Source organism: Sorex fumeus, unplaced genomic scaffold, assembly GCF_029834395.1.
Source record: "Sorex fumeus unplaced genomic scaffold, SorFum_2.1 ptg000018l, whole genome shotgun sequence".
NCBI classification, from domain to species: domain Eukaryota; kingdom Metazoa; phylum Chordata; class Mammalia; order Eulipotyphla; family Soricidae; genus Sorex; species Sorex fumeus.
The window spans coordinates 1237812-1264605 of NW_026606075.1; the positions used below are offsets into that span (position 1 = coordinate 1237812).

The 26794-nt window shown below is 38.0% G+C and overlaps 1 protein-coding gene across 1 annotated transcript in view; it reads left to right on the top strand.

Moving 5' to 3' along the window:
* The window catches only part of ST8SIA4 (ST8 alpha-N-acetyl-neuraminide alpha-2,8-sialyltransferase 4), a 103844-nt gene that overhangs the window by 33318 nt on the left and 43732 nt on the right, over positions 1–26794 (top strand). Inside the window, exon 4 of the mRNA XM_056112568.1 lies at positions 10028–10321. Coding sequence (XP_055968543.1) covers positions 10028–10321 — 294 coding nt within the window. The remainder of the gene's footprint in view (positions 1–10027; positions 10322–26794) is intronic.

Below are 26794 nucleotides of genomic sequence, written 5' to 3' on the forward strand. Positions count from 1 at the left end.
CTACAAGCTTTTCACTTTAGTCATCCTGAATAGGATTGGCAGAACACTAGACGAAGGACAACCATGCAAGCAAGCTGGGTTCTGAAAAGGATTCAGCATGATCTACCACCATGATCCTGACCATCCTATTGTTCGTCGATTGCCTCGAGCAGGCCCCAGTAACATCTCCTTCATCCTAGCCCTGAGATTTTTTAAAAAGTGCCATATTCAAGGCTCATTCAGGGTTAGGAGAATGAGACCCATCATTGCTACTGGTATTTGGCATATTGGGTACACCACGGGGAATTTGCCAGACTCTGCCGTGTGAGCAGGTTACGTTCGGTCGCCTTCCAGTTTGTCCAAAGTAAGAATGAGATAATAAGATGTCGTGCGACCATGAATGCAGCTGTGAGCTTCCGGGAGCTGGGTTTTGTAGTCTCTGGGTCTTGGCCATAGATGGGATTACACGGTGCCAGGGGTCCAGTTGGTGGGTGTGACCCCTGCCTACTGGAATATGGATCTGGGTTTTGTAGTCTCTGGGTCTCCAGAAGAGAATAGCACAGAGTCTCCTGCCCCCGTGCCTGGCTGTCCTCACCGGGACCCCTTGGAGGGGAGCAGGTTGAGTTTCCCTCCCCGCCCCGACCAGGGATCCAGCAGCCAAAGACCTCCAGAATCAGCCACCACCATGCTGAGACCACTCTCCACACGCATGAAGGTACCAGCAGAAGAACAAAGGCATGCGAGTCCCGGGGCTGAGATCACCAAGCCTGCTCGGATCGGGGTTGAACATCCTCCACCCAGATCCTCCATATTTCAGTAGGCAGGGGTCACACCCACCAACTGGCCCCCTGGCACTGTGTAATCCCATCAATGACCAAGACCCAGAGACTACAAAACCCAGCTCCCATGATCTACCATATCCACATGATAACCAAGTTCATTTAGGTTTCTTGGGAGTTCAAGATGGCGCTCTGTCTAATGTTCATCAATTTAAAGAATGGGTTTGATTCTGTTGAGACTGAAGCAGTCACCGAAGCCCTAGCCAAACACGGCATTCCAACTCGATACATCAGGATCCTCTGTGAGCTGTATTATGGATTCATTACCAGGATCTGACCATTCTCCATGAAAGTGATCATCCATGTCAGGAGAGGGGTTCAGTAGAGGATACCATTTCACAGATATTCTTCAGTGCCACATTCGAGAACATCATGCAATGACTGGAATGGGAAGGAATGGGAGTAAAGATAGACGGTCAGCAACTACACCACCTCCACTTCGCTGATGACATCATTCTAATAACACTAAACATTAGCTAAGTGGCACAAATGCTAGCCGACTTCGACCATGAATGTGGAATGGTCGGACTACAGCTGAATCTCATGAAGACAATGTTCATGAGAAACAGAAACGTTCCTGGTGTTTTATTCGCTCTTAATGGAACAAACATCTCCGAATGCAGTAGTTATGTGTACTTAGGTCGAGAACTCAAGATCTTGAACAGCCTGGCACTTGAGTTGCACAGGAGGAAGAGAGCAGTGTGGACACCTTCGAGAGCATTGAAGAAATAGCTAAGAGTTCGAAGAACCTCTGGTTCTCTTGACTCCACCATGCTTCCTGCATTAACATATGCCTCAGAGACCTGGGCCCTACAAAAACAGGATTAAGAATGCTATTCTGGTCTCCCAAAGAGGCATTGAATGATCTATGCTTGAGTATCACCCTTCACTCAAGTGAGAGAAGAATTCGAAGTTCTGACCTCTGTTGACAATCGAGAATGAGGGACGCTGTTTTGTTTGCCAATGTGTCAAATATCAGATGGACTGGACACATAATGAGATTGGGACAAATGCTGGACTAGAGTCATTACCGATTGGATTCCATGGGATGTCAAAAGATCGCATGGCCGCCCATCTATGAGATCGTCAGTCTTCTTTGTCAAGACCCTGAACAAATGGTTTGAGGCTCTTTGTGTCCTTGAACCGAACAGATGCAACTGGGCTACATTTGCACGTGACAGGGACTAATGGAAATGCTACTGGTGCCCACTCGAGGAAATTGATGAATAACAGGATATCAAGTGATCAAATGATCAAGTGACCAATCCATTTTATAAGACACATTAAGTTTTGTGTATGATGTGAGTTATGAATACTTCCTTTGATCCTCCTTCTCTCCTTTTCTCCCTCCTTCTCTCCCTTCCTCCATTCCTTCCTCCCTTCTTTTCTCTCTTCCCCCCTTCCTTCCTTCCTTCCTTCCCTCCTTCTTTCCTTCCTTCCCTCCTTCCTTCCTTCATTTCTTCTCTCTTTCCTCAGTTCCTGCACCATTTTCTGAAGATAAGTTCATTTTTCTACCTCGTGGAATATAAATATACAAAATTTTGTTGCATTTATTTAGGTAAAAATCAATAAGATAATTTTTCAAAAGACATTATGTAGAGTAGTGTTCAATACATCATGTGCCTAATGACTCAACTTAGCAAATCATGTGAAAAAAATATGCATTTACAAGAATGCCACTACCCAATGAAATGGAAAAGAGCACAAAAATGGGAAAAATATACAATCTTCATGGATTAGTTGAATTAACATCATCAAAATAATCATACTATCCAAGCATTATGCAGATTCCATGTAATACCTATAAAATTCTGATGACTTTTTAAAGGGCTTAGAACAAATGCTTTAAAATTTGTTTGTAATCGTAGAGCTCTGCCAATAGCCTCAGCAACTGAAAAATAAGAAAAAGAAAATGAGAGGCATTGTGTTCCTTGAATTTGTACTATACTATATAGGGACCAAAGAAGCAGTACATGGATTAAAGCACTTGCATGTGACTAATCTTTTTCTACCCCCGCTCAACACTTGAGCCCCACTATGGAATTTACCTTTCAATGAAAAGTTAGCAGTAAGTCCTGAATGCTTCTAGGTGTGTCCCACAAACAAAAATGAAAACAAACAAACAAAAGAAAGAATTGTCTTAAGTTAGAGGCTTTGAGCGTGTCTGAGTGTGTGTGTATGTGTGTGTATGTGCATGCACATGCACACATGACAATGGAATGATAGTGCCATAAGGTTTTAATTATGAACAATGGATGATACATTAAAAAGATTTAAACATGCTAATTTAAAGTGTCAGTTGCTACAAATATTGCAAGTGTTGAATCAGTACATCCCAGGAAAGAAGACAGATTTGGAGACAGAGATCTGTGTAACCACACTAACTAAAGGTCTAGGAGTAGTTAGGAATGGACCGAAAAAAGAATGAAAGATGGTTAGGAGTTATTAGGTGGAAATTTATATCTTTCAAAATATTTAATATATTAACAGCCTTGTTTGAAGGGATACTCTAAACCAATACTTCTAGGGGAGCTTTGCTATCCAGTGCACCAACTAAAATGAGGCAGACATTTTTAATGGAAGCAAGGATCAAAACTGTAGCCTGGACTAACCTAAGCAGTGCTCCCCATAGGGAATTTAGTGAGAGTGTTCACAGCTATTTGTTTGTAGGTGCCAAGAGTCAAGTAACTCTCAATGAGGAGGCTGTTTCAGAGGCAGCCAGAGGAGCGAGGCAGCTGAAGGAGTTCACCAATAGACCTCAGTGGACTGTGATCCTTTTAGTGACATCTGTTCCCCAACTTCTCTTCCAATATAATACTTTCTTCTATATTATTCAAAGTTCATTGTCATCCCTGGGTATAAGCAAACAGAAGTACAAGCAGAAACAGAAGAGAAAGACCTTATTTCTAGTTTCAAAAAAAGATTTAACTGTCACGAGCAGTAAACTTATAGAAAGAATTTTATAATATATTGTTTTGTGGAATGAAATGTTGGACATATTTATGAACTATTTAGAATATATCTTATAACACGGATTAATGCCTATAATAAATGAGGGTAAATTAATCAAAATAATTATTGAATATCTGTTGTGAAACTGTGTGGGTTCCAAACTGATGATTCAGGTAAGTAGTTCTGTAGCAAAGCTGACAAGTGAACTATCAGCTGGCAATATTTGTGCAATGTTGTGTAGTCTTGCCTTTTACAAATGGATTTTACAAAGTTGTTAAGCTCCAGGTGGTGTCTAAACTCAGCTGAAGCTCTTGTCTTCTGTAATTCTTAGTGTGAAGAATTCTATGTGGACAACCAGCGTCTGTTTTATTTTTTCTTTGCTTGCTTTGTTTGGAACCATATTCAGCAGTGTTTATGGATTCCTTGTGGTGCACTGCTCAGGGCTTATGCAACAGGAGGGATTGAAACAGGCTACACGCAATGCAGGCATTATCACCTGTGAGCCATCTTCCTGGTCGTTGGACATGCTCTTAAATTTGTCGTTTCATTTATTCTTGTAAAAGAGCATGGAGGATGTTAACATAATCTAATATATATCAAGGACTATAAGTAAAGAATTTACAAAAGATACTCTGATATTTTGTTTTTTTTTTGGTTGCTTGGGTCAAATCTTTCTGTGTTGGCTATGTGTTCTGGGATCGATTCTAGTGGTTATGAGGACCATATAAGGTTTGACCCTCTAACGCAGAGCCAGGAATAAGCACTGAATACTGCTGAGTGTGGTTCATAAATTGAAAGAAGGAAAGAAAGAAAGAAAGAAAGAAAGAAAGAAAGAAAGAAAGAAAGAAAGAAAGAAAGAAAAAGAGAAAGACCCATGCTTACTTATGTGGTGCAATATTGAATATACATAGTGGAGGATCATATATATGCATTCATCATGTAGAAAATTGAAAAATGTCAGTGTCTTCTAGTACAGTAAAAAGGAAAAAGGTAAGAATAGTGATTGTAGGTCTAGAGAGGACCCCTTTGAACAGTGTCCATGGACAAGTGCTACACAGATAGATCTAGGTTCCTTATCAGTTCAAGTATTCATAAAACTCAGTCTTGGTCCTGTGAAAATGCAAATCATGTCAGTATATGATTTCTCCCCAAAGACTGTCACATCCTCCAAACTTCAAGTCTCAAACCATTTTGTGTTTTTTTTTCCCGAAACCTAGAAAATACTTCTAAGTTTTTCAGGTGTTGGAAAGGCATATCAGGTTTCATAAGGCTGATTATTCAGTTATACACTTCACGAAAGATGAAGGGAAAGTATGAACATATCGATATTTCCTCTTATTCGTAAAGGAATCATATTGTGACATTGTGAAGAGGCCAGCTGAAACATCTCTCTGGGGTTTAGACTAAAGTGGAGGTGCTTTGGTACTTTTAATTTATATCCTATTATTAAACATATTTTGATCACTATGCCTTTAATGATTACATATACAATGGAAACTGTCCTACTCTTTACCCAACACTTTGCAAAAGTTCCTGGAACCTTTTTTTTTGTCTTATGAAGGCTAATAAGTTATTTGCTTCAGTAGCCTATCATTGAGAGGGTAACCACAAATAAATCATTGAGAGTAAGGGCATCAAAGGTCTTTGTTTTCTTGACTTTTCAAGTTTAAGCAGAGTGGTTGTGGCCACAGACCATCATGTTTCTCCAGGAGCATATAAGAGGAGAGGTTGTTTTTTTTATTTCAAGGTTAGTGGACAAATCCAGATCCTTTGATAATAAAGATTGGACTGGGGGATATCAATGGCACTATAGACATAGGCAAGATTGTGCAGAGGAGAGAAAGAACGCTAATCACGTGTCTGGAGTTTGGAGGAATATTAATGGTGTGAAGAGGCAGACAGTTTTCAGCATAGATTACAAAAGAAGTTTTAGAGGTCTGGATCCTGTCTTATCTGTGTGGGTCATGACCTTATATGAGGAACTCAATGTGGAGAAATCTGAAAACAGTGAAAGTTTTCTGAGCATGCAGTGTGAAAAATTAAGACAAAATCAACTGTGTGATGAATCTAGGCTATTTCTGACAGCACTGTTAAATTTCTTGAACAAAAAGGAGTCATGGTAGAAAATTTTAAGAATTCCTGATCGAGAGAACAAGTGAAGCTAGGTGCTTTCTTGCAGGTGGTCATATAATAAATGATAAAATATGGGACTAATAAATTGAGAATTGAACATCCTGAAATAAATAGAAATTTTGATCAGCATATTAATTCTATGTATGTGTTTTCATGATTTTACATGGCATTACTAGTTGCAACATATTGAGAACAAGTATTTTAGTGTTATGTTATAAAACATAATTATTTTAGTTTAGCTAAAATAATCCACCTCTAGTGTATTACATGTCTTGTGCACACAGTGAATTTTACAAAAATCTATCATTCAGAATGAACCACCTTAGGACTAGAAAGATAATATGAGAGGTAAGGTGCATATGAATGACCCAGTTTTATACCCAGCATTGCATGGACCTACAGACATTGCTGGGTGCATTCCTGGAGTTTGTATACTGCTAAGGTGTTATGCCTTTGGGGTGGTAATTTCTGGTACCACAGAGACTTGGCAGTACCTCATTCTTGACAGGGAGTGACCCTGTTCACTCCTGCACATTGCTGGAAGTTCCCACACTCACCTTTAATTTAAGATCCACTGACCATCTTAACTTTCATATGATTAAGAATTATAGTATAAAATAGCATGTTGCTTCAGAAATGTTTACAGCATATTCTGGCTATTCTTGAATATTGGAACAATTCAGAATATTTTTAAAAAAGAAAGAGGAAGGATGTGCGATTGCAAATCTATTCATAATCTTGCCTAATCAGCAGTCTTGCTACTAGAAACACTGAAGTTCTCAACAAATATGCCCAAATGCTGGAATGCAACACAGCTGCTTGGTTATTTTAGCTGTCTTAGTTTGGCCTGGCTTTGTGTCATTCAGCTAAATATATGACGAAATATCTGACTTGAGCACAGAATAAGTTAATTTATTGGCCATATGTTATTTTTTCCTTTAAGTAAAAAGTTGACACAGTTACTCCAAGGAAAATGAGCAAGCCAAGCTCTAGAGTCTGCTTGGATTATATTTTATGATGGTTCCCTCTGTTGCTATTCTAGGAACCTCTGTTTCCATTCCCATTCTATAGCCAGGACAGGGCTATGCTTATATCATTAAAACTTTACGATAAAACTCCTAGATAGAGATCCTTTTGGATTTGCTGATGTTCTTTCAATGGACAGCATAGTCATTTAGCATCCTTTGGTTATATCAGATACTCGGTGTACCTTGTAGATCAACTCTGATTTCCAGAAATGTTGTTACTTTATTATTAAGTTACTTTGTGTTTCCAAGGAGGACAGTATCTGTCTTTTGACATTAAAGGTAAATGAAGATCTTAGTAGCTCTCAAGAGTCACAGAGCCAGGTAATCCTGTTTCTGAAACATGTTCAATCAGTACGAAAAGAGTGGGTGTCAACATGGGGTTGTGGGGACTTTTAAATATGTCAATAAGAAATAAAAATGAAAATCAAATACTGCTTTTTCTTGTAAACACAATTAAGTAGAATTGCTTCTTCCTGTCTTTCACCGGCTCTGCTAAGGTTATTTTTGAAAATATGCAGAAAATGAAGTGCAAATATGTTTCGTATGTGTGCATGTGTATGTGTAAAATGAAAATCCTCAACAAAAAATTCCTGAGGAAGTGTTGCTAGCAGAAAGACAGAGCTGAAGCCATTTCCCCTAATAGGAGCAGGCATCCTGTGCTGTTAACAGGTTTTGCCTCTTTTTTACCTGCTGCTGAAGTGTTTGTGATGATGCTCAAGATTCATATTTCTCACAGTATGCAAATCCATCTTAAAATTAGCTTGGCTAGAATTTTAGGCTATTTTTAAAGCCTTGTAAACTGTTTTAAACTAAAATGTGTCAGACACATTTTACTACTTCAAAAACTATAAAGTTCTCAGTTTTCCATGAATTCCATGAATGAGCAAGTTGATTACTAGGGTTTTGTTCATCTGGTTGTTCTTTCTTTAGGGTTGTCTGTTTGTAATATTCTAATCATGATAGGAATATAAAATTATGAATAATTTGAAATACATGGAGTACAAGGAGGGGCAAATAAATATAAAATCTAATGGTTGTACAGATATATTAGGTGAGTGTAGGAATATATAGTGGTGCAGAGATATAAAATAATATGATGTAGAAATGAAATAATTTTTTAAAGTATATAGTGTTATGATTTTTGTTTTCTCTCAGAAGCTTGTTTTAGATGGCATAGATTCTACTAAACTGTTTGAGATGAAATAATTTTCGTGGTGGCTAAGTGCTCTCAGATACCTCATTAAGGGCTATAAAGAAGTATGTAGAAGCCAGTATGTTTAATCGCAGCATAAACCCTAATTTTAATTAAATTTCGTTGTTTCAGAGGGGCACAAGGAAAAGAAGTGTGATAATCATTCTTTCTTGGAGGGTTGAGAGTGGGTGCACCCATGGGTGCTCTGGGTTTACCCCTAGTTCTGTGCTCAGGGCTCACTCCTGGTGGGTTCTGGAAACCATAGAGGGTCCTGAAAATTAAACTCCAGCTGGCTACATGCAAGGCAGGCAGTCTATTTGTTTCGCTAAAGCTGTGGCACAAAATGTGAGAAATTTCATAGTATAGTCAAAGCTGTGGAAACATAAGAAGATTAAATTGGTTTCTCTCATTGTGACATAGAGAACAAAAATTTTTCACTTATCAACTAATTAAGCACGACACCCATTTTTTTTAAATGAAGCATTTATGTTTCATGGGTTTGGGCCTGGTTACAACCAGCACCACAGCCATGGGTTCTCTGGGCTTACTCCTGGATATATGCTCAGGAATCACTCCTGGTGGGCTCTGGGGAGCGTATGGGGTGCTGGGGATCAAAACCAGATTGGTCACTTGCATGACAAGCACTCTATCCACTGTACTATATCTCTGGCACAGGAAAATTTATTTTTAAACTTGGGTATTTGAACCTCTCTGTGACAGAATCAAAGGAACATTACACAGTTGAAATCAAAGTTCCAGGTGCTGGAATATACAATACACGTTCTTTGTGTGGCTGATTCTGGTTTGATTACCTAGACTATCTAGTACCCTAAACATCATTGGGTGCTGCCTTGGAGACCCCCACACAGTCCCAGGCTAGCCCAGGTGGTCATCTCTGGCAGGACACCACTCAACAGCACTGCAGCCTCAGAGCATGACATTGAACCCTTGTCCCAGTGTAGCAGAGCATCCCCATTCGGGCTCCCCTAATTCTCTTGCCCAAGACTGGGGAGACGCCAGTATTAAATTAGGATCAGAGAAAACTACAAAACAAAATACAATTTCAGGTGCTTACACTTTCCAAACTGCTGCTGTAGGAATGAATGAAATCGACTTATAAGAATAAGATATGAGCCAGGCACTTTGTAAGATCATAACTTTTCAGTGGAGAAGATGGGGTGACAACTTCTACCTTTTGTTCCCATGGAACGCATGGGAAGTATTAGCTGGGAAGACATAAATTTTGAGAGTATTCTCAAAATAGATAAAAAGATACATGGCATGATAGCAAGGATGTTTCTGCATTGTTTGGCATTTCCAAATAGCATATTGAATATGGAAAACTCCATTTTTCTACTTTCTTTTTCTATTCAGAACAATAGAAGGCAATTAAAATGTTTGTGGAAAAATACAAGAAGGAATTGTTGTGTTTTTCTTTGACCTCAGAGTAAAGGAAAGCCATTTTTATTGACTTAAGTGTAGATTTGTTGAAATGACTTTAATTTGACAATAAGTGATATAGATTGGATATTGTATCTAATGTGTTCAGCTTTCTTGTATAACAGTGTGGTTTGGATTGCAGACATCCTGACAACAGAGGCCAATGAATATTCCATCACAAACCAATCAATTAGCAATTCATACTATGTTGTTTATTAAAGTAAGAGCATATGAATATAACGAAGAATTTTAATCTTCTACTGAGCATTCCTTGTCACTGAGGACAATGCTCTGAAATGGTGTTAAACTTACTGGAAACATAATTTTATCAGACAGATCATTGTTTTACCTTCCCCATCTTTAAAGCAGGTTCATTTTCCATTCTTCGTTTCCCGAATACCGCTCTGGGAGTGAATGTTTCATATTTAGTTTTTCATTTGTCCATTAATTTTTTTCCTCTTCAGGTGTAATCTAGCCCCTGTGGTGGAGTTTGCTGCCGATGTGGGAACTAAATCAGATTTTATTACCATGAACCCATCAGTTATCCAAAGAGCATTTGGAGGCTTTCGGAATGAAAGTGACAGAGAAAAATTTGTGCATAGACTTTCCATGCTGAATGACAGTGTCCTTTGGATCCCTGCTTTCATGGTCAAAGGAGGAGAGAAGCACGTGGAATGGGTTAATGCATTAATCCTTAAGAATAAACTGAAAGTGCGAACTGCGTACCCATCATTGAGGCTTATTCATGCTGTCAGAGGGTAAGTGTCTGGAAAGAACCCGCCTGTCCTTGCCATAATGGAACAACACATAACAGAACCTTGCCCTTATTTGGAAAGGAAGCTCAGTAAAACCTTTCTAGGAATACATGTTTCCTCTGTTCTGTCATGATTACTCTATATACCAACTTGAATTTTGTTTACATCCCCTGTTGTTTTATCTCATTCTCTACCTTTAAAAGTGACTTGTTGAGCTTGACTCCGGTTTATGTACATGCATGAAAACTTAACATTATAATTTCTCTCTTATAGAGTAATAAGATTTCATAGTAAAATTGATTAATATGAGATAGAAAAATTACCAGCAGAAGTGCTAAATGGCTAGTGGGCAATATTGTGGAAACATAAATGTTAGTTGTATTTAAGGAGCAATTAAGTCCCATCTGTAGTTAAGAAACCTACTAGAGATAGGAAAGTCTGGCTGAGATCATATGCCTTAATGTTTCCTCCCAGAAGTCCCAGATGCTATTTTTATGAATTAAGCCAACATCTTTATTTTATTAACATGAGCTCAGAAGAAAAAGCAACAAATAGAGTTTTACTTACCAATTGTAAGTGACCAAAAACTATATTTAATGCATAGAGAGATATAGACATTCAAAATAAAGAAAGGAAAGGAAAAATGTATATTTATTGAGCATGAATTGGGCATTAAACGGTGCAGAAATGAGAAACAAAATGAAGACAAGTTGATCACTGCTCTTTAGGAACATGTAACCGTTAGAATAGCACAGAATAGATATCGAGGTAGGGCATATTCTATGGTGAGGAACTGATGAGGGCATGTTCCAAATGATGAGACATACTATATGGTCGGGGATGTCGATTTCATCCCTTAGATTTGGAGAGAAATCTAAAAGCAGAACTACTAGTTAAAGTGGACTTTAGAGACAGAAAAGCAATTTTCAGGAGGAGAGTGGCAGGAAGAAGGAAGGAGAGCTAGACAAAATGAAATGCTACAGCATTAATAGAGTGAAATAAGATAAGGGAGTTATTAAAGACAGGGTGAAGTTGTGAAATAATGGTGTTTACTATGTAGTAATGGAATACAAAGTTGGAAAAATTAACCTGTGTTCTGGTTGGCAAGAGAATTAACTTTCCTAATTTTTTCCTCTTCAATTAGATGCATGAATCTGGGAGAGTAAATTTTTGCCTGCATCTTTGGGATAGTTTCAAGTGCATTTGGGTATATTTTAAGCAGTATAATGGTTATATCTTGTGATAAAATGTATGTTTAACTTTGTAAGAAATGTCTTCAAATTGGCTGTGTATTGTGTTGAATTCATTTCAACCTCTAGAAAATGAGTGGTGGAAATGAGCTGCTTCCTTAGCATTTGATGTTTCTAGTGAAACATCAATGAAGTTCCATTAAGTTTGGGGCTGATTATTTTCTTTAGATCATTTGTTTTCTCATATTTGAATTCTATTATTCCTTGTCAGGGTGAGAGAGAGAGAGAGTACAGGTGGTAGGACACATGTCTTGCTTGCAGTCCACTCTGATTCAGTGTCTTGCACCTGATGATCACAAGCCCTGATGGCGTGATCCCTGCATCAAAGGACCTGAACAGCATTGCATCCTCCAGCCTTGCACTGAATCACTGGCCCAATTAGCCAAGAATCTTAAGAGTGGTTGATGGAGCCCCTGAAGGCTGATTAAAAGGCCCCATCAAAATAGATTTCACTATCTATTTTATTTCATTTTATTTAATTTTTAAATTTTATTAGTGAAACACCATTAAGTACAGTTATAGACTTACACGGTTTTGGAGACTTACAAGGTTTTAGACTTACAAGGTTTTGTGCTTGCGTTTCAGTTATACAATGATCGAGTACCCATCCCTCCACCAGTGCCTATTCTCCCCCACCAATGATCCCAGTATCCCTCCCATCTCTCCATTCCCCCATCTTACCCCACATCTGTGGCAGGGCATTCCCTTTTGTTCTCTCTCACATTTTGGGTGTTGTGCTTTGCAAAACAGGCGTTGAGTATCAATCATGTTTGGTCTATAGTCTACTTTCAGCATGCATCTCTCATCCTGGAAGGATCCTCCCAACACTCTTTACTTAGTTCTCCCTTCTCTATATGAGCTGCCTTTACCCCTAGCATGTGTGGCTGGCCTCCAAGCAATGGAGTGAACCTGCTGGTACTTATCTCTGCATTCTTGGGTGTTACTCTCCTATTTTGTTACTTTATATTCCCCAAATGAATGTAATATTATTATGTCTGTACCTCTCTTTCTGATTCATGTCACTTAGCATGATACTTTCCATGCAGTACCACTTGCATGTAAATTTCATGACTTCATCTTTTCTAACAGCTACATACTATTCCATTGTGTAGATGTACCAAGGTTTCTTTATCGAGTCATCTGTTCTCGGGCACTCAGGTTTTTTCAAGAGTTTGGCTATTGTGAACAGTGCAGCAATAAACATAGAAGTGCAGATGTCATTTAGACTGTACTTGTTTCCCTCTCTGGGATATATTCCCAGGAGTGGTATTGCTGGGTCAAATGGGAGCTTAATTGTTAATTTTTTTGAGAATCATACATACTGTTTTCCAAAAGGGTTGAACCAGTTGGCATTCCCACAAGCACTGAAGGAGGGTCTCTTTCTTGCCACATCCACACCAATACCCGTTGCTTTTGTTCTTTTGGATGTGGGCCAGTCTCTGTGGTGTGAGATGATATCTCATTGTTGTTTTGATCTGCATCTCCCTGATGATTAATGATGTAGAGCATTTTCTCATGTGCCTTTTTGCCATTCGTATTTCTTCCTTGAGAAATTTTCTGCTCATTTTGTCACCCCATTTTTTGATGGGGCTGAATGTTTTCTTCTTGTGGAGTTCAACCAGTACTTTGTAGATCCTTGATATCAACCCCTTGTTTAATGGGTATCCTTTCCCATTCTGTAGATTGTCTTTGTATTTTGGTCACTGTTCCTTTTGAGGTAAGGAAGCATTTTTGTTTAAGATAGCCCCATTTGTCTACCTCTGTTTTCACTTGCTTGGCCAGTGGAGTGTCATCTTTGAATATACTGTTCGCTTCAATGTCATGGATGGTTTTGCAAGCTTGTCTTCTATGTACCTTATGGATTCTGTTCTGATATTGAAGTCTTTAATCAATTTTGATCTTACTTTTGTACATGGTGTTAGGTAGAGATCTGAGCCCATTTTTTTGCATGTAGCTATCCATTTTTGCCAGAACAATTTGTTAAAGAGGGTTTTCTTGCTCTACTTCATATTTCTTGCTCACTTATCAAATATTAGATGATCATATGTTTTGGGGGAGATATCAGTAGATTCAATCCAGTTCCATTGATCTGAAACTCTGCATTCATTCCAGTACCATGCTGTTTTCATTATTACTGCTTTGTAGTAGAGTTTGCAGTTAGGGAAGTTGATTCCTCCTATTTTCTTTTTCCCAAGAATTGCTTTAGCTATTCGCGGGGGCTTATTGTTCCATCTGAATTTTGGGAGAGTTTGCTCCATTTCTTTGAAGAATGTCATGGGTGTTGTTATTGGGAACAATTTAAATTTGTATAATGCTTTGGGGAGTTCTGCTATTTTGACAATGTCAATTATCCCAAACAATATGCAGGAAATATCTTTAGATTTTCTCGTGTATTCTTTTATTTCCTAAAGTAGCATTTTGTATTTTCTTTGTATAGGTCTTTTACTTCCTCAGTTAAGCTGATTCCTAACTTGATTTTCTGGGGCACAATTGTGATGGATTTTTTTTCATGTCATTTTCTTATCTCTCACTATTTGCTCATAGGAAAGCCATGAACTTTTGGGTATTGATTTTATAGCCTGCAACTTTACTATATAAGTCTATTGTTTCTAGGAGTTTCTTGGTAGAGGTTTTAGTGTTATTTTAGTATAGTATCATATCATCTGCAAATAGTGAGAGCTTGATGTATTCCTTTCCTACCTGAATGCCCTTAATATCTTTGTCTTGCCTGCCCACTATTGCAAGTACTTCCAGTACTATATTGAACAGCAGTGGAGAGAGTGGGCATCCTTGTCTTGTCCCTGATCTTAAAGAGAAGGCTCTCAGTTTTTCCCCATTGAGGATCATGCTTGCCATAGGCTTGTGGCAGATGGCTTTATCTATATTGAGGAAAGTCCTCTCTATCCCCAATTTGGTGAGGGATTTCATCATAAACGGGTGCTGGATCTTGTCAAATGCTTTCTCTGCATCTATTGGTATGATCATATTTTTTTTCCTTTTCTTTTGTTGATATGATGGATTATGTTGATTGATTTCCGAATGTTAAACCACTCTTGCATCCCCAGGATTAATCCCACTTGGTCATGGTGTATGATCTTTTTGATGAGTTGTCGAATTCTGTTTGCTTGTATTTTGTTGAGAATCTTTGCATCCGTATTCATCAGGGATATCAGCATGCAGTATTCTTTTATTGTGGTGTCTTTGTTTCCTTTTGATAGTAGAGAGATAAGACCTTTATAAAAACTGTTTGGGAAACTTTGTGTTTCTTCAATTTCCTGGAAAAGCTTGAGAAGAACTGGCAATAGTCGTCTTTACATGTTTGGAAAAATTCGCTACTAAGTCCATATGGACTGGGCTTTTGTTTTTGGGAAGACTTTTGATTACAGTTTCAATTTCTTTGATATTAGTAGGATTATTCAGGTATTATAGATGTTCTTGATTCAGCCTTGGGAGATAATAGGAATCCAGGAACTTTTCCATTTCTTCTAGGTTATCTTGTTTTGAGGCATACAAACTTTCAAAGTAGTCTCTGATGATCTTTTGAATTTCTTTGGATTCTGTTTTGATATCCCCCTTCTCATTTCTGATAGGGTTTTTTAGGGTTCTCCCTCTCTATTTCTTTGTGAGTCTTGATAGTGGTTTATCTTTCTTGTATATTTTCTTGACTAACAGCTCTTGGTTTCATTGATCTTTTAGAATTTTTTTTTTTGGTTTCCATGTTGTCGATATCTGCTCTAAGTTTTATGATCTCTTTCCTTCTGCATGCTTTGGGCTCCTTTTGTTGGTCCTTTTCTAAGATCTTGAGCTGTGAGGTCAAGTTCTTTATGTGAATCCTTTCTTCTTCCCTGAGAAATGCATGCAGAGCTATAAATTTTCCCCTTAACATGGCTTTCGCCGCATCCCATAGGTTCTGCTAACTCATGTCTTCATTCTCATTTGTTTCCAGGTATCTTTTGATTTCATGCTTGATTTCCTTCCTGGTCTACTCATTGTTCAACATTGAGTTGCTTAATTTTCAGGTGTTTGATTTGGTTTTCCGTGTCTTTGTGTGATTCACTTCTATCTTCAGTGCATCGTGGTCTGAAAAGATTGTTGATACTATTTCTATCATCCTGATTCTATTGAGGTATGTTTTGTGGCCTAGCATATGGTCTATTTTGGAAAATTTTCCATGTGCACTGGAGAAGAATGTGTAGTCTTTCTTTTTGGGGTGTAAAGTTCTCTGTAGGTCTATTAGACTTCTCTCTTCTATTTTTTCCTTCAAAGCCAATGTTTCCTTGATGAGTTTTGTTCTTGTTGATCTATCCATAGGTGATGAGGTGATCTTGAATTCTCTTGCTACTGTTGTGTTGCTAGCATTGTCTTACTTAAAATATGTTGCAGTCTTTTAAAATATTTGGCTATTCCCTTATTAGGTGCCTATACATTTAAGAGTGCATTTTCTTCCTGTTGTACGTATCCCTTGATAAATTGAAAATGGCCTTCGCTGTCCCTTCTAATCTTTTTCAACGTGAAGTTAATGTTGTCAGATACTAGTATGGCCATCCCAGCTTTTTTGAGGGAGCTGTTTGCTTGCAGGATTGTTTTCCATCCTTTAACTTTGAGTCTGTGTTTGCTCTGACTGTTCAGATAAGTTTCCTGTAGATAGCAGAATGTTGGGTTCTGTCTCTGAATCCATTTTGCCACTCTGTGTCTCTTAACTGGTGAATTTAGACCATTGATGTTGAGAAAGATTATTGTTACGGGGTTTTATGTCATCTTTCTGTAAGGGTCTATTGTGCTTGTAGGGATTGTCTTGTCTTATAGTAGGCCCTTTAGTTCTACTTTTAGTTTGGTTTTGAGTCTGTGAAGTTTTTGAACTGCTGTTTATCCACAAAATAGTATACTGTTCCATTGTGTGTGAGTGAGAGTTTAGCCAGATAGAGTATTCTTGGTGAAACTTTCATTTCAGTGAGTTTTTTCACTATATCCCACCATTGCCTTCGGGCTTGTAGGGTTTCCTCTGATAGGTGTGCTGTGAATCTAAGGAGTGCTCCTTTGTATGTGATTTCTTTCTTTGACCTTGATGCTTGCAGTTATGTGTCTATCCGCAGCATCTATCATTCTAACACTCGAAGATATGTCTTCAAGTGTTTTTGTTCGCGTCTTTTAGCTGCACACTTAGGGCGCCTTGAAACTGAATGGCTACATTTTTCAGCCCTGGAAACTTTTTAGCAATGATTTGTTTAACCATAGTTTTTCATTAGGATTTAACTGTAGCTTTTTCATTGGGATTTTTTCCCTGACCTTCTGGTACTCCAATGATTCTAATGCTGTTCTTCTTGGAATCATCTCCTAGGACCCTGATTCGCTCTAAAACTATTTTGAGGTCTCTTGCCATTGTTTGTTGTTGCTTGTAGACTTCATGCAGTTGATCTTCCAGCTCACTGATTCTGTCTTCAGCTGTGGCCATTCTACTGTTGAGGGCACAGACTGAGTTTTTTATTTTATCTATGGAATCTTTTATTCGTGACATTTCTGTGCATAGCTTTCTAATTTCTGCTCTCATTTCTTCCCGTATTTTCTCGATTGTTTCTTTTATGTCCTCCTTTAATTTACTGGATATCTGTCTCACTGTTTCATTGAGTTCATTGAACATCTTCATTACTTCATATCTGAATTCTTTCTCAGAGAGGTCCCTTAGGTGAGTAGCACCTACTGAGTCTTCTGTTCTCTTTTCATCATCCTCCCCTCATGGTGTGGATTTGCATTGTTTCTTCATGTTGGTGTGGAGGTATGGAGATGAGATGTTACACAAGATTGCTAGGTATGGGTAAATTTCATATGGCCGCGTGAGTCTCAGCTGATCCCAAATTATGCCACGCCCACTTCTGAAGAGGCCACGCCCCCTAGGGGGGCCCTGGTGTATGTGGAAGTGTACAAAGTAGGGGAGTAAGAAGACCCGGCACAGAGTTGGGGATGAACAGTCACTATCTATTTTAGATAATTGAACTTAACAAGATGAGCCTTTTGCAAATATTTAGTCCCAGTCTGAAGCTTTTCTTCTTCTTTTTCTTTGTCTTAATTTTTAATTTTGTTTTCTTCTAGGCACCATGATTTACAATATCCATAACCACAGTCTTTCATAAATAGAACAGTCGAGCACCATTAGAGTGTCTTCTTCCTCCTACCATTGTCCCTCACCTCTGGACTGTGGTGCTTCCTACTAAACAACAGTTCTCATTTTCTGTTATCTTGGGAAATTTGCTGTTTCCCTACTTTATCTCTTTATATCCTAGATGTAAATGTGATTATTCCGTGTTTTCCCCTCTCCTTCTGACTAACTTCCCTCAGCATAATCCTCTCTGGATTCATCCATGTAGCAGCAAATTGCCTGACTTCATTTATTTAATTTCCATATCTGTGACACTACTCAATGGTACTCATGGTTTTCTCTTGGCTGTGAACTCAGGGATCACTCTTGGTGGGGCTTGGAAGACCATGCCAGGGATCGATCTCATGCTGAATACTTGCAAGGGAATTATCTTACCTCTGTAATCTCAGTCTGTCCTCCACTGTCATTGTTTCTTATCACTGAGTAGTTTTCCACTGTGTCTATGTACTATGGGCTGGAGCGATAGCACAGCGGTAGGGCGTTCGCCTTACAAGCGGCCAACATGGCCGACCCGAGTTCGATTCCTCCGCCCCTCTCGGAGAGCCCGGCAAGCTACCGAGAGTATTCGATATGCCAGACACAGTAACAACAAAGTCTCCAATGGAGACGTTACTGGGCCCGCTCGAGCAAATCGACGATCAACGGGAGGGCCTTTACCTTTACCTTTACCTATGTACTATAATTTCTTTCTCTAGCTTTCTCTTCTTGGACGTGGTTTCCAGATTGTTGATATTGTCAACAATGTTGCATGAACATAGAAGTCAAATATTTTCTGAATAGACTTTCTGGTATGATTTTATGATTTTCAATTTTTACTTTTTTAGGGGGAGAATGGATCTCCACAATAGTGTTATGGGAATACCCAGGTCATGCCCAGCAGTCCTTAGCCCAACTGTGCAGGCCTAGTGGCTCAATGCTCAGGCCACATGTAATGTTTGGTGATGGGAGGCACCAGGGCATCTCCAGAGACATATGGAGGTCAGTAGGTGCCAGAATCAAACTCAGGACCTCATAGCCCTTGGAGGTGTCTACCTAGCCTCATTTATATTCTCTTAAAGATGTTATTTTAGAGCAAAACAGTTTATTTTTAGTAACAACCAGCTTCTCTATTATTTATTTTATAGAATGTTCCCAAATTATCATCGAATCCAAAGTGGTTTAGATTTTTTTCTGTATATCTTGAAACAATGTTATATAGTTTTATACCTGACATGTAAGAAATAGAATCTGGTTTTGAAGAGCATGAGATAGGTCCAGACTCACTTTTGTAATTGTTCTTTATAGATTGCCAGTTACTCTAGCATCACTTATCAAAAAATTTTCTTTACGACATTCTCTTAGCTTTACTCGTTTCTCAAGCATCAGTGGTACTCAGAGATACTCCCAGCTTTGTTCTCTTAGTGTCACACAGGGCTAACTTCCTGGTTCCAAATACCAAATCCCTGGATACAGCACGCAAAACATTCACTTCAACCCTTTGTGTGATTTCTGTGCTCCTGTTTAACGTTTTAAATAGGATGTTTAAAATTTATTTTTTAACTATTTTTATTTATTACAGTTCATTTTTCATGATTTTACAGTTTATTTTCATGATATTTTGTTATGACACCATGATTTTCAAAGACGTTCATAATAGAATTGTTTTGATCATGCAATTGTAGCACCCATCCTACCCGCAGTGTCGCCAGAATACCTAACATCCCCTAGCTACCTTCTTGGCAGGCAAGTAACAGATTTATTTCATATTACTTGATCCAAAAAACTTAAAAGTACAACAATTTTTTTTTTTACATAGTGGGAAAAAAGTCACTGAAAAAAGTAATCAGTTTTATGGGGCTGGAGCGATAGCACAGTGGGTAGGGCGTTTGCCTTGCACGCAGCCAACATGGCCAACACAGGTTCGATTCCCAGCATCCCATATGGTCCCCCGAGCACCGCCAGGAGCAATTCCTGGAGCCAGGAGTTACCCCTGGGCATCGCCGGGTGTGACCCAAAAAGCAAAAAAAAAAAAAGTTATCAGTTTTGCTGCCAAACTACCATAGATAAATTGTTAAAGAATTTTCTCAGGACATAGGTTTTAAAAAAAAGCATATTTTAAAACTACATCATATCATTATATGCATAACATAAGTATATAAATTAACTCTGCTGGAATTGTCTCACACATGGAGCGATAGCACAGCGGGTAGGGCGTTCGCCTTACAAGCGGCCAACATGGCCGACCCGAGTTCGATTCCTCCGCCCCTCTCGGAGAGCCCGGCAAGCTACCGAGAGTATTCGATATGCCAGACACAGTAACAACAAAGTCTCCAATGGAGACGTTACTGGGCCCGCTCGAGCAAATCGATGATCAACGGGAGGACCTTTACGATTTATATATGAATATATATAAATTCATATATATGAATAACATAAATATGAAAACACATAAACATAAATTAGTAGATATAGAAGAGATGGTACATATATTTGTTACAGGGATATTTTAGTATATTTAGTTTTCCCCTTGGAGTTCTACAGTTTTACACTTTAGATACTAAAGTATAGGTCCTGTTTTATGTGTGTGTGTTATTTTTGCTCTGCTTTTGGGGAAGGAGATTTGTGCTAAACCCAGCTGTGTTCAGAGCTTACTCCTGGTTCTGTGCTCAGAGATGACCCTGGGAGGTACTTGGGGAAGTCTACTCTGTGCAGAGAACTGAACCCAGGGTGTCACTGGGTAAGGCATTCACCTTACCTTCCATACTATCATTATTTTATTTTTTTTCACCCAGCTCTATCTATAAGTACATATTAGGGGAAATTATTTCTGGAGTGATATTTGTATATTCTATATGTGAAAAATAAATATGTGCATATACTTACATGCACATACAGCATATACATCAATATTTAGTACATTCTTAATATATATGAGCACATAAATTAGATATAATACAAAATGATATATAATATATTGATATGTAAATTTGCTATATTATTTACACTATACCATAGATATCGTAAATATAAAAGTCGATATTTTAAAAGTAGATATTCACCATGGATGCTATAATATAAAAGTATATTAGCATATACTGTATATTATACACATTTCCATATAATACAAACAACATAGTATGGTTTAACTGTATCACGTGTGTTGTGCATGTAGTATATTGCATATTTAACGTGCTATATTGTATATATACTGCAACTTAATTTATGCAAATTACACTGTCAGACCTCTCATATGTCAAGAACATAGAAACACATTGAATTTCTTTATATTGAGTGTAAATTGATGATTCATATTTAATTTGCCATCATTTGGAACTTTCAAAAATTGTTTTCAATATTATTGCTTCATAGTAAGAACCCCTTGCTTCATGTTGTGCTAACTTGAATTTATCACCAAAAATAGTAATGATAATAATAATACCATATTGTGTTAGGAGGATAATATAGCTTATTGTAAGTGATTGAATAATTTTTAGTATATGACCTCTTATTTATAATATAATATCAATCAACGTTCATGTTTTATAAAAATACAGTTGTTTCTTTGCTTTTATTATTAAATAAAATTATTCATAACATGGGCTGGAGCGATAGCACAGCAGTAGGGCGTTCGCCTTACAAGCGGCCAACATGGCTGACCCGAGTTCGATTCCTCCGCCCCTCTCGGAGAGCCCGGCAAGCTACTGAGAGTATTCGATATGCCAGACACAGTAACAACAAAGTCTCCAATGGAGACGTTACTGGGCCCGCTCGAGCAAATCGACGATCAACGGGAGGGCCTTTACCTTCTTTACCATGGGCTGGAGCGATAGCACAGTGGTAGGGTGTTTGCCTTACAAGCAGCCAACATGGCCAACCCGAGTTCGATTCCTCTGCCCCTCTCGGAGAGCCCAGCAAACTGCCGAGAGTATCTCGCCCACACGGCAAAGCCTGGCAAGCTACCCATGATGTATTCAATATGCCAAACACAGTAACAATAAGTCTCACAATGGAGGCGTTACTGGGCCCACTCAAGCAAATCGATGAACAATGGGAGGACAGTGAAAGGACAGTGACAGATTCATAACGGGGCAAATTCTTGAATATACCCCCTTAAGTTTCCTGAGTCTTTCTTTAGCCTATTGACAGTTTGTCTTAGAATGACCTCCAAAAAGCATATATTTATTTACTTATTTAAATATTTAGTTTGTAATTCCTAGGTTTGGGATTTCATGCATGAAGGTATAATAAACCTTCTAGAAATCAGATTGAGAAATTATCTTAGCATCTTTTTTGTATAATTGACACTTGTAAAATATCTCACTAGTTAACTATACCTTGACTATTTTAAGAAAACTGCACAATAGCTGTTTTTCTTATAATATGATTTTTATGTGTGTGTCTGTGTAGTTATAGAAATGCATAAACAGTACTTTCACATGTATCCCTGTATCCAAGTTTATCCAGCCCTAAGTCTGGACACAAAATTACCATTTGTGAGATATTGGCTATTGTACTAATCTTTCAGGCATGTGCACCTGTTAGTTTGAAATGACTGCAATGAAAAAAGGCCATATAAAATTATGGGACTATTTTTCAGACTAAATCCATGCAAACTGTATATGCTTGCACAAGTATTTGAATGAGCTTTCAATAATCTCAATACAATTTTCTGTAAAAGAGATTGATTACAATTGACCATAAGTAGAGTTGATGAAATTTGAACTTACCAGTTTTTCAGATTACTTATTTTGGAGTATTAAATCAGCTCAAAGTCACATCAGGGAAAACAATTTTGAAAAATGAGGTACTTACTTCAAGTGCTTTCTGAAGTGACTTGCTCATTTTAAATTTAGTCCTATCCTAAAACATTTCCACATGGTTTCTATTTTGACCAATGAGCAACACAGCTGCAATACATCTTTATAAAACATTTGTTGTTGTTTAACTACTTTTGAGTAGTGAGGAGCTTCATAAGGAATATTTTAAACTTCATGATATTTCCATAAAGAAATATTCCTTCTCTTACTGGGGCTTCTATTATCTGCCCTTCTGGTATCACAATGATTCTTGACAACTTGAGCTGATTACACTTAAATCACAATATCTTTTCCTGGTATCGCTGCATGTACTCATGTCTTACTCTATATCTGTGAAGTCATACACAAGTGTATGGATCAAACTGGAATTTATGCGAATGCCAGTTATTACAGGAATGCCAACTTATCTGTAATTATTGATTTCCTGTCAACTGGAGTGACCGTTGAAGAGAAGGGATACTTTTAATTTTTAATTTTTTAAAAAGTTTTGAATCACGGTGAGCTACAGTTATAAAACTTTTATGTTTGATTTTCAGTCATACAATGATCAAATACCCATCCCTTCACCAGTGTGCATTTTCCACTACCAATTTCCCCAGTAACCCTCCCCCAGCTCACCCATCCCCCTACGGCAGACAATTTCCCTCTTACTCTCTATTTATGGATATTATGGTTTGCAATACAGATAGTGAGAGGCCATGATGTTTGCTCCTCTGTCTATTTTCAGCACACATTTCCCATCCCAGGCTATCCCTTCAACCATCATTGCCTTAGTGACCTTTTCTCTATCCCAGCTGCCTTCTTGAGAGATACTCTTAATAGTATGCTGGCTTTAAGGTAGCCAGTCCTCGTCTCCTTAGATCCCATTTTTCTCTCCACTTCACCTTGATAATTTCTCCGATTTTTTCAATCTTGCTTCAAACTGGGCACAGATGGTCATTCTTGTACCTTATTCTGAGGTCAACTTAAATGTCATGACTCTGTATACTCTTCCCAAGGGATGCATATGTCCAGTTGAACAATCATCAGCATACATGATTATTGATCATTTTTTTCTTCAAAAATAGATTGATTTGTATCTGCTGTGGTGGACACTGGAGCATGTGAAAGGTTGGAGATAGAGTCATCTAGTCAGTAAGAGCTGGGTGATGGCTCTGGTTAGTTCTCTAGAGAACAATCAAAGAAGAAGGTGTGGGAAACAGAATGGAAGACAGGACTTTAAAACAGTCAGTTGGGTACCCACTGGATGTCTGTGTGCATGTGTGTGCGTGAGTGAAGAGAAGCTATTTTTAAAAGGTAAAGGTAAAGGCCCTCCCGTTGTTTGTCGATTTGCTCGAGCGGGCCCAGTAACGTCTCCATTGGACAAAGCAAATAAGATATGTGTTCAAGGGAGAACACAGGCTTGAAGAGAAAATTCCCACTGTGGGGCTTATTTCACCATTTAGCTTACAATCAGAGCAAAACAATTCCAATAAGAAGGATTAAATCTCAAATAATGAAGTTAGAAACTAGATAGCTTATCTTCCCACCAGTTTATTATTTAATCAAATGGCACATATTGAGAACAATCTGCGCTCAGTATCTGCAAAATGGTGCAAGTTGATGCTTACTAAATTTTATCTGACTAATTGTTAGCAATGAAATATAAGATTAAGTTCTGGTTTCAGAAAGTACATTATTTATAATAGTAAACTGTGCCGCTTGTAAACATCACAACTAATGATACATTCATTTTGTATTACTAGAAAACTGCCACAGTTCCATAATTTGTTATGTTGTTGTACTTTATTATCTCTATTGTTATCTTCATAACTCAGTGTTTGAAAACTTAGGGAAAATACATGAAAATGTTTTGTTGTCAGTTGTAGTCATTGTGTGCCTTTGCTATTATGTTACCTTTCACCTTTTAAGACCAATTTTCTAATGGGTATTAAAAAGTACACAGACAACCTTAGAAATCCCCTTGCTCCCTGACCTTTCAGGAAAAAAGAGGAACAGTGATCAATATACAAAACATACAAATTTATCTACGTAGAGCTTTTCTAATGAAATATAAGGTAATGGGAAATTAGTACTTTCAAGGACTGCTTGTAGATGTAAAAGTAGCTAATATGCAATTTAAACTAAAGGAAAATATGTAATAATCAGTTCTTTTAAATATGGAACATATCATGAACTTTCATGACATTCTGAGTAGTGTTTCAGTTTGAGTATGTATGCCACCAAAGTGAGCTCACTTTAAACTAATACTTATTTAGTTTAAATAGTAAAGAGATTTTAAGTATATCAACATAAAAACCTGTAATATTTATGTGTTATATAAACTATGAATAAGAATGCACGAATAGAATGTGTGAACTAGAATGTATGTATTAAAATGTATGAATAAGACTGGCTAACCAATCTGGCAGCTGTTTCCTATGGATATCAGGTAGAGGCATTGTATGGGGTTAACTTCTTATTAAAAATAATTTATTCTTACTTTTACATTTCATCCTTAAAACAAGTAAAAGAAAACAATTAAGGATAAGAGAACCAAAATTATAAAGCTCTAATGAAAACCAAAGTGCTTAGAAAGTGTTTCAGTATTCTGTGTTTGGCTTCTTCAACAGTTGGGCCCATCAATGTCCATCCTCATTCCCATGAAAATGTTGACTGATGCTCTAATTTCTTTGCACTAATAATATAGTATGTTGCTCCAAGATGGGATATTTGTGGTTCAATATGGTTTTCTAAAAAGATTATTTAAGTGTAATATATATATATTGATATGGGAACATTATTTAACAGCTTATTTTGAGTTAATAAATAATAGAAATTGTTACACATTTCCTATCGGTGTTTCTACCACCACTATCACTTCCACCAAAGCTGTGGTATACTATACGTCACTTCATGGACCAGAGTGACTGTAAGTTCCCAAAATATTTTCTCAGTTTTTAAGAAAGGGGTTTTCATCATATCTATGAATGTTGACCTTTGGTTAACAACCAATCAAGGTACTATGACTACTGTAGATTTCTCTGTCGTGAGGAATTGCCCCCTGAGCAAGGCAAGAGTGATTCCTGAGTGTAAAGTCAGGAGTAATTCCTGATCAATCCCAGATATGCAACCCCCTCCAAAAAAAAAAAGAGCTATGGTGCTCATTTACTGAAAATTTAAGATACAAATCATGAATCTGTATGCTAAAATGTATTTTAGAAAGGATTAGAAGGAGAAACGGTTATATAACTACCAAAATGAGCAAATTCTTTAGAAATAATTCAAGGTGACAGAACAAAATTCTGTGCACCTGGATTTATGAATATCTTTTCTTTGACTTAATAGATCATAGATATGATACGTACTGTATGCAGTGTTATTATTTAACTTGGCATCCACTGGAACTAATTTCCTGAAATTCTTACTGTGTGAGGCACTTGAGTATGGGAATGGAGAGGAACTCTGACTCTAAATAGACCAGATGGACGTTGGGGGCCAACTGGCAAATAAATGGATAAAGAAACAAAAATACAAAAGTAATGTATGGTTCAGTGTTGGAGACCTTGGACTTTACACCTTTATATTCAGGGGTAAAGGAGGCAGAAAGAAAGAGGGGTCGGAGGAGAGGGAGAGAGGGGAAGTGTAAGAATAAAAGAGCGGAAGAGAGAAAGATATAACACAATCTTCATTTTAATTTATTAGTTTGGAACTATGTAATGAGATAACTTTGGAGATTGGTTAACCCCCAGAGAGGAACGTTATGGGCGTGGATTCAGTTTGTCTGGGACAGAGACCCAAAGGCAGGGAGGATACATTGCACTGTGCTGGGTGCTGTTGGGCCTGGCAAGGGCTGAGGGAAACACTGGTTTCCTCTGCAGCAGAGTGCTAGGAAATGACTTTGCATTGGCTCAGTGCTCTGACTCACCATGAAGTGAAATATTGGGGGAATTTGACATCTGGACTTTTTAGCACTTAGTTTTGATGTGGGGACTTTCTACTCAAGCTGATGCTGATATGAGAGAGCAGTTTTACAGTTTCCTTTTTGTTTGTTTGTGAGCCACAGCTGGCAATGCTCAGGGGTTGCTCCTGGATCTGCCCTCAGAAATGACTTCTGGTCATGCTCCGGGGACCATCTGGGGTGCCAAGGATCAAACCAGGGTTAGCCCCAGGCAAGGCAAATAAATGCTTTACCCTCTGCTCTGTTGCTCTGGCCCCACTGTTCTTTATTTTATCGTCAAAGTACAAAGAAAACTAGTTTTTTGGCTTCTTTGTAACCCAAACCCCATCTTTTTCC